The sequence below is a fragment of the Salpingoeca rosetta genome (genome assembly GCF_000188695.1).
Source record: "Salpingoeca rosetta unplaced genomic scaffold supercont1.23, whole genome shotgun sequence".
Lineage (NCBI taxonomy): Eukaryota > Choanoflagellata > Craspedida > Salpingoecidae > Salpingoeca > Salpingoeca rosetta.
Genome location: NW_004754911.1, coordinates 1,057,038 through 1,065,043, shown reverse-complemented (window position 1 = coordinate 1,065,043; position 8,006 = coordinate 1,057,038). Strand labels below are relative to the sequence as shown.

General features: G+C 56.0%; 2 protein-coding genes across 2 annotated transcripts in view; one reads left to right on the top strand and one right to left on the bottom strand.

Annotated features, from left to right (window-relative positions):
- Positions 1 to 5,255, bottom strand: part of PTSG_08494 (uncharacterized protein) — a 10,470-nt gene extending 5,215 nt beyond the window's left edge. The window contains exons 1-8 of the mRNA XM_004990686.1: positions 3,645 to 5,255; positions 3,477 to 3,500; positions 3,192 to 3,281; positions 1,950 to 2,916; positions 1,566 to 1,728; positions 770 to 1,216; positions 379 to 463; positions 103 to 206 (exon numbers count right to left, since the gene is read on the bottom strand). Coding sequence (XP_004990743.1) covers positions 103 to 206; positions 379 to 463; positions 770 to 1,216; positions 1,566 to 1,728; positions 1,950 to 2,916; positions 3,192 to 3,281; positions 3,477 to 3,500; positions 3,645 to 5,016 — 3,252 coding nt within the window. The 5' untranslated portion in view covers positions 5,017 to 5,255. The remainder of the gene's footprint in view (positions 1 to 102; positions 207 to 378; positions 464 to 769; positions 1,217 to 1,565; positions 1,729 to 1,949; positions 2,917 to 3,191; positions 3,282 to 3,476; positions 3,501 to 3,644) is intronic.
- Positions 5,244 to 8,006, top strand: part of PTSG_08493 (uncharacterized protein) — an 8,861-nt gene continuing 6,098 nt past the window's right edge. The window contains exons 1-8 of the mRNA XM_004990685.1: positions 5,244 to 5,521; positions 5,917 to 6,153; positions 6,322 to 6,359; positions 6,485 to 6,580; positions 6,884 to 7,015; positions 7,176 to 7,230; positions 7,468 to 7,565; positions 7,733 to 7,870. Coding sequence (XP_004990742.1) covers positions 5,464 to 5,521; positions 5,917 to 6,153; positions 6,322 to 6,359; positions 6,485 to 6,580; positions 6,884 to 7,015; positions 7,176 to 7,230; positions 7,468 to 7,565; positions 7,733 to 7,870 — 852 coding nt within the window. The 5' untranslated portion in view covers positions 5,244 to 5,463. The remainder of the gene's footprint in view (positions 5,522 to 5,916; positions 6,154 to 6,321; positions 6,360 to 6,484; positions 6,581 to 6,883; positions 7,016 to 7,175; positions 7,231 to 7,467; positions 7,566 to 7,732; positions 7,871 to 8,006) is intronic.

The following is an 8,006-nucleotide window of genomic DNA, read 5'->3' as shown; positions in this document are numbered from 1 at the left end:
ACACACACACACACACACACACACACACACACACACACACACACACACACACACACACACACACACACACACACACACACGCACGCGCGAGGTGCAGCATACCCAGGCGATTGCGCAGATGAAGTTGAGGAGAATGAGAGAGCGGGCAAAGACAAAATACTGGTAGACGACCGTTCCAAACTGGCCCTCAACCTCGTGCAGCCGTCCTGGTGGTGGTGGTGATCATGGTGGTGGTGGTGTTTGGTGTGAGGGGAGCAACGCGCGGGTATGTGGTGGTGGAAATACACACAAATAAACACAAACACACACACACACACACAAACACACACAAACACACGCAAACACACGCAAACACACACAAACACAAAAATTACGCACGTCCGAAGAGCTCGAATGTTGTGAAGAATTGGTAGAGATTGCGCCACAGCCGCGAAATCCACAGCGACAGCGAGTAATACGTCAACTAGTGTTCATGGTGATGGCAGAGTTGCGGTGGTGGTGGTGGTGGTGGTGGAGTCGCCGTGGTGAGATGATGTCAGGTCATGTGTCAACCATCTCTTCATAACCACACACACACATATTCACTCACTCACACACACACCCTCACACACTCACATACAACAGCACACGCACACACACGCACAAACCACACTCACATACAACAGCACACGCACACACACACACACGCACACACACACGCACAAACCACACTCACATACAACAGCACACGCACACACACACACGCACAAAACCACACTCCAACGCTCACCGTGAAGAACCCGAGTGTTGACTTTGCAGACGACTGCTGCTGTCGCAGCAATTGACCGCGCAGTCGCCCCTTCTTCCGCAAATCGTCCAGTTTCCGCTGCTCCTTCTGTTCCAAACGCGCAAGACGCGTGCGCGCTTGCAGTTTGTTGTCGGCGTCCTTCACCGCCACAAACGTCTGCCCATGTCGCCCCTTGCGTGTGCGCACGCGCTCAGGCCAGTGGTGGCACTCCTTCTTCTTCCCGTAACGGTGCTGTAAGTGCGGCTGTCGTGGGCAGTACATTTGAATTTCGCGGCCGTAGATGGCTTTCAGGTCCGATTCTGTCAGCTGCGCTGTCTGTCCTTCCTGGCGCGCACGTGCGCGTCGCAGCGTAGCAGACAGCGTCTTGTCGTCGTCGTCGTCCCTGTGGGGGCGCAGCGTATCCCCGCGCACGGCCTCACCATACTCCTCCTGCCACGCACACGCACACACACACACACACACACACACACACACACGCACACATGTGAGGGTTGGTTGGCAGCGATGATGGGCAGCGTGGCGTGAGAGGGAGGAGGGAATGATGGCGATAAACATGAATACGACGCACAAGTCCAATCGAAGTGCAGTCTTCGGGCTGTACACCGGGACACGCAGGTGCACACAGACACACAGACACACACCTACACACAGACACACACATCCATACACATGCAAACACATACACACAGAACGCCCGTACAATCAGAAAGCACAATCACAAACATGAGCACAGACGCACCCCACAGCAACAAAGACACCACCATTACATGGCCCGCACCTCATCGCTCTCTTCCTCTTCTCGGAAGAACTCCTTCTCGTAGTTGTCGTCGTCGCCGGCCTGCCCACTGGCAACACCATCCTCCCACTGCTTCAGACGGTTCCGGAGGTTCACGTACTGCGGCATACTGCTGGCCGCAACTTCCTGCAGCTCCTCCACAGCCCTGGCGGTGGTGGTGTGTGTTGTGTGTGTGTGTGTTGTGTGTGTTGTGTTGTGTGTGTTGTGTTGTGTGTGTGTGTGTGTGTGCGTGCGTTGTGTGTTGGGTGAGAAGCTGACGTCCAAAGCGACACAACAGCGGGAAAGCGTTTGTAAACTTGCACACACACGATGTACACACACGATGTACACACACGTACAAACACATACACACGGAGATGCACTTACGATGAACGCCTGCGCTTTGATCGGCGCAATGTGACCTTTCGCTCATTGTCGCCGTCGCGCGTTGGTGTCATCACGCTCGCAGCCGCCGTAAAGGTGACCGTGGTCTTGACAGCACTCACTGCACTCCCGGCGCTAGCTGCTGATGCCGTCGTGATGGCTGTTGCAGTTCCTGTTGCTCCTGTTGCTGCTGTTGCTGCTGTCCTTGCTGTTGCCGCTGTTGCTGCTGTGACGGCAGTGACAGCGGTGCGGAGTGTGCCTGAAGTCTGCACATCACCAGTGCCATCCGTGGCCGTGCTGGGATCGGCCTGCCTCTGCATCGTCTCGGGTGTTGGTGTGTACACGCCCTGCTCCCGCTCTCCCAAAGCGCCGGAAACGGCTGTCGCGGGTTTCTGTTGCGCATCTTGCGTCATGATTGCCCCAACTTCAGCATCACCACGCTCGTCGCCATCGCTGCCACCGTCAAGCCCCGTGACGTTTGTGGCCACACTCGCAGCATCATCACCATCACCATCATCATCATGATGGCCATGGCCACTCGCTGTTGCCGTGGTGGTGCTCGCTGCTGCCGCCGCCGCTGACGATGATGATGCGTCCACAACCAGCACCTCCGTCCCTTCTTCGCGCTCAACGGTCACGAGAGACGTGCGTTGCGCAACTGCACCCTCATCCCCGCTCGCCTGGGAATCATCCGCCTCCTCCTCCAATCCGTCGCTCTCTCCTTCTCCACCTGACTCCGAGTCTGAACTTGAAAACTCGTCATCATCGTCGTCGCTGTCAAAGAGATACATTTTGCTGACTGGGCGGCCACGCCTGCCCACCACACCCCTGCCACCGCTATCACCATCATCTTCAGAGTCTGAACCTGACACGGACGACGACGATGATGGTGATGATGATGATGATGTGGATGGCGTTGATGATGACGATGACAGCTCGCTCCCATCGTCCTCGTTGCGTGTGAGGCGGCCTGATGCGCAGTGACGGTGTGCGAGATGGTGAGTCGTGGCAATGTTGCAATCGCGTGTACAATGACAGCAAAGGCGGAACGTGCGGCTGCACACATAACGAATTACACGCACACATAAACACAAACAGACACACATAAACACAAATACAAATACAAACACACAAACACAAACACACACACACCACAAGCGCGCAGTTACGCTCCAGCACCACAGAGTGTCACAATGCACCGCACTGATCACCACCACTACCACCGCCATCGTAGTGTGAACGTACGCAGCGTGTCGTATTCTCTCTTTGTCAAATCCATGGCAGCGTCGTCGCCGTAATAGTGGATTTTGTCGCGCTTGTTGCTCTTGCCGTCGTCTGGCGCGGTGACGATGATGAGAGGAAAGGGTTGATGATGAAGGGAGGGGGTGAGAAATAAGAGTGTTGGCGTGCGGCGTGGGTGAGACAGGGGGAAGCGAGCAAATACACACGTGCGCACGCACACACATGTGCGCACATACACACGTCCACAAGCGAACACACAAGGAAGGTAAAGCGCCATGTGCACCCCACCTTGAGTGTCCGACGCTGGTTTGCCTGCATCAACAGTTACGCGTGGATGCGGGTGTGACATAATTGTAAGTGCAAAGAGTGAGCAGATGTGTAAAACAGATCAACACACATATGCACACCAGCACAAACATGCACACACACACACACAGACACGCCAACAACGCTTACGTGAGGTAAAGAGGTTTGGAGGGCGGCTCAGCTCGTAGAACTCGCCCCCTTCATCATCATCGTCGTCATCACCATCGTCATCATCGATGGGCATGGCGGCCAGGGTTTCAAGGTGCTCCACACTCGTGGCAGTGGAACGGCGAAACCGAACCTGCTTCTCCTTCTTCTTCCCGCGCAGCAGATGAGCACGGTCATCCTCGTCATCAACAGCAACATCATCCACGCCGGGCACAAAGTCCGTTGCCAGTGCGTACTCGCCCTCGCCAGGCCCCATGTCACCATAGTCGTACGTGTGGTCAACATCATCGCGGCTGTCGTCTGTCTCCGTCTCCACATCACTCGCCACGATGTGTGCACGATCAACGTCAGTGGTGGCGATATCACCCTGATGGCGGTGATGGTGGCGGTGGCGGTGGTCGTCACGCGAATGGCGTGAGCGGAATGACGATGCCATCGATGCTCGGTCCTTACGCCGCTTCCCGCTGTGATCGGGATAGTTGAACGCGGCAACGGGGCCAAGCGACCCACGCCGGCCACCGTCACCATCACCATCGCCAATATCGCCACCATCGTCAGCAGCAGAGGAGCGGCGGTGGGGGCGACGACGACGGCGACGGGAGTCGTCGTCGTCGTTGTATCTGTCATCGTCGTCGTCGTCGTCGTCATATTCGCGTGTGTACCCGCCTCGGTATGCGCCGTATGGGTCGAGCCGCTCCGCACTTCGCTGCAGTGCCATCTCCAGCTCCGACATGAACATCTGGCTGTCTGCGCGGTGCAGGCCGCCGGCATAGGCGGCTCTGCCCTCGGGGTATCGAGGGTCGTAGCTGTCACGCCGCGGGTACCGGTCCATCTCCATCTCCATCTCCATGCGCATGCGGTCTGCTTCTTCCAGGTCGTATGCCCGTGCGCGCTGCCTGTGCCCGAGGTACTCTGCGCTGCGCCGTTTCATGGTCTCGTCGTATTCGTACTCCACGCTGTCCCTGTACCTGTAGGCGTCGGCGTCATCGCGGGGATCCCTGCGCGTGCGTGCGGTGCCGTTCATCGTGGAGCCGACCTCAAAGTAGCTGCCAGCGTAACCGCTGCGCTCGCTGCGCGCGGCCTCCGACGCCAGGGTGTCGGTACCCCAGGCATGGCGTGACCGCGGCGCGCGGGGCCGGGGCCCGCCGTCCTGTGCATATGCGCGGCCAAGCCTGCGGGGGTCGCCACGGTCATTGTAGTAAGGGTCGTCGCGACCATAGCCGACGTCTCCGTCATCAACGTACTCGTCGTAGTCGTCGGCATAGTCGTCGGCATAGTCATCGTCATAGCGCCGTGCGTCACCGGCATATCGGCGGCCGTCTCCACCACCTCGGCCGTCTCGGTACCACGACATTGTGTGTGTGTGTGTGTGTGTGTGTGTGTGTGTGTGTGTGTGTGTGTGTGTGAAGACTCAGGTCTACACCACCACCGCACGATGCGCTCCTGTCTTGCGGTCTTGCTGTCTTGCTGTCTTGCTGTCTTGGTGGTTGGATGTTGTGGTTGGATGTGGGTGTGGCAGCCGCAGTCAACAGCAGAGGACTGTTCGTTTTGTTGAAGAATTTAAATTTTTTCCTTTGTTGTGCGCTAACGACAGCGACAGACAAAGATATAGCGACGTCACCAGCAGGCGACGACGACATCCACTCCTCTCCTCCAACAACAACAAAGCAGAGCAAGGACAAGGAAACGAGCGAGGCTTGTGTGCGGCGAACGTGAGAGACAGCGAAGTGAGAAGTGATACAGAGAGACACAGCAGAGACACAGCAGAGGGAGACAGAGAGAGACAGACAGAGAGGAAGTGATGCCACCTCCACCACCACCTCCACCGCCACCGCCGCCACCTCCTCCTCCAGCCACGGGTAAAGGTCGTTTTGTTTGTTGTCTCTGATGTTTGTTTGTGTTGTCTGCGTGTCTGTCTCTGTTGTGCGTGTCTGTGTGTTTTTGTCTGTCTGTGTGTGTGTGTGTGTGTGTGTATGTGTCTGTTGTGTGTATGTGTGTGTGTGTATGTGTGTGTGTGTACCTGTCGATCTGCATCTCTCTCAATGTGTGCACGAGGACAGTACTCATGCAAGACTGCACCCACACACACACACACACACACACACACACACACGCACGCACACACCACACACACACACACATGTACTCACACACACATGCACATGCACATACACACATGCACATGCACACACACACACGATGGAATCCATCACGAAACAACAATCATCGTCGCCACTCAAACCATGATGTGCAGATGGAGGGGCGCCTCCCCCGCCACCACCGCCTCCACCACCACCTGCAACCTCGACAGGCGGACCACCACCGCCACCTCCACCTCCTCCACCTCCTCCTGCCAATGGAAGCGGTGCGCCGCCGCCGCCGCCGCCAGCACCACCAGCGCCGCCAGCAGCAGCACCTCAAACTACAACGACGACGACGGAGCCAGCGGCGGCAAGCATGAATGGAACGCCAAACGGTGCACCCGCTCAAGGTGTGTTTGCTGCGTTTCTGTGCGAAGGGGATCCCATGCGTGGTCAGCGCACATGAGCATGGACAGTGCCCACGAGCGGAGACGGGTTTGCACGCGTGCTTGATCTGGTTAGGTGTTGTGTCAGTCATCACACGCTCAACATCTTACGTTCACGGTTGATCTCTGCAGGTGAACAACAGCAGCAACAGCAGCAAGATGGAGAAAAGGTGCGTGCTCTTTGCTTGTTTAGTTTAGTTGTGTGCGTGTGTGCGCGCTGTCCCTTGCCAGCATCACCGCTTGTCCGCACCACCGCTCATATGTGCGTGCGCGCGTGTGCGTGTGTTTTGCGCAGAACTGGGAGCGTGCGTGGACGCTGCAGGAGATGCGGGCCGCCAGCACCCGCTGGTCCCTCGCGGCCGACTGTGGCCTCCTCAAATACCTCCAAGACGTATGACAGACCTGTTCCTGTGTGTGTGTGTGTGTGTGTGCGTACGATTTTGTGTGTGTGTGTGTGTGTGTATGTGTGTGTGCTTATGCTTGTGTGTATGTGTGTGTGTGCTTACGCTTGTCTGTGTGTGTGTGTGCGTGTGTGTGCGTACGCTTTTGTGTGTGTATGTGTGTGTGTTTACGCTTGTGTGTCTGTGTGTGTGTTTGCGCTACTCGCGATCATATCACACGCTGATCTGGCGTTGCACTTGTCGTGCATTCTCATGGTGCATGCCATCACCCATGTACACATGCGCGTGTGCAGTTTTCCCGCCGCGTGTTGTCAAAGACATCAGAGGTGGAAAAGGCCGTGGATTCGCTCGTTGCAGAGACGCGGGAGACAGACGTGCGCGTGTCAAACGTCTTCAACGAATTCCTCATGCTCTCCAACTCACAGGTGCGCTGCACGTCTGTGTCTGTGTGTTCGTGTGTCTGTGTCTGTGTCTGTGTCTGTGTCTGTGTGTATGTCGCTTTGTGTTTGTGTGTGTGTGTGATTGCACTGATTATATCAACGCATTACATCGCTCACATGACTCGCGGCCCACATGTGATCGCAGTTCATTGAGAACCGCGTGTACGAAGACACAACAGACATTGAAAAGCCCACAGAAGGTACAACACCACGCCCATGGTGAATGGGATGTCAACTATGTTGCACGCATGTGTGTATGTATGTGTGTGTGTGCGTGTTTGCCTGACACTTCAGCCACCACACTGCACTCCATGACACAATAGTACCATCCTCGTATCCATCATCATCATCATCATCACCATCATCACCACCAACATCATCATCATCATCATCATCATCATCATCATCATCATCATCATCATCATCATCATCATCAGCTGAGGCGCCTGAAGAGAAGACAGAGGAGAAAACACAGGAGGAAAAAGAGGCAGAGATTATCCCAAAGTTTAAGCAGTCCGTCTTCCTCGGCCTCAAGGTAGACACAGCACAGTGTTTGTATGTGGTGTATGTCTGCGTGTTTGTGCATGTTTTTGCGGGCAATGTCTGCCGCTGATGTCTCTTGACGCTCGCGCATGCTTTGTGCTGCGCTGCCGTGTGACTTACCGTCACCACCACCACCACCATCACCATCACCATCACCAGGTGTTTGACGAAGCGTTTGACCTGGTTGAGCAAGAAGTTGAAGTGCCGAACGATCACAGCGACGACGACGACGATACGGCGCCGGAACAGCACCCAGACGGACCGCGCATGCAGACCATCACCACATACGAGATCAAGGTAGAGGCACGAAGCCGTACATGTGTGTGCATGTGTGTGTGTGTGTGTCTGTGTGTGTGTGTGTGTTTGTCTGTGTGTGTGTGTGTGTGTGTGTGTGTGTGTGTGTGTGTGTGTGTGTGTGTGTGTGTGTGTGTTG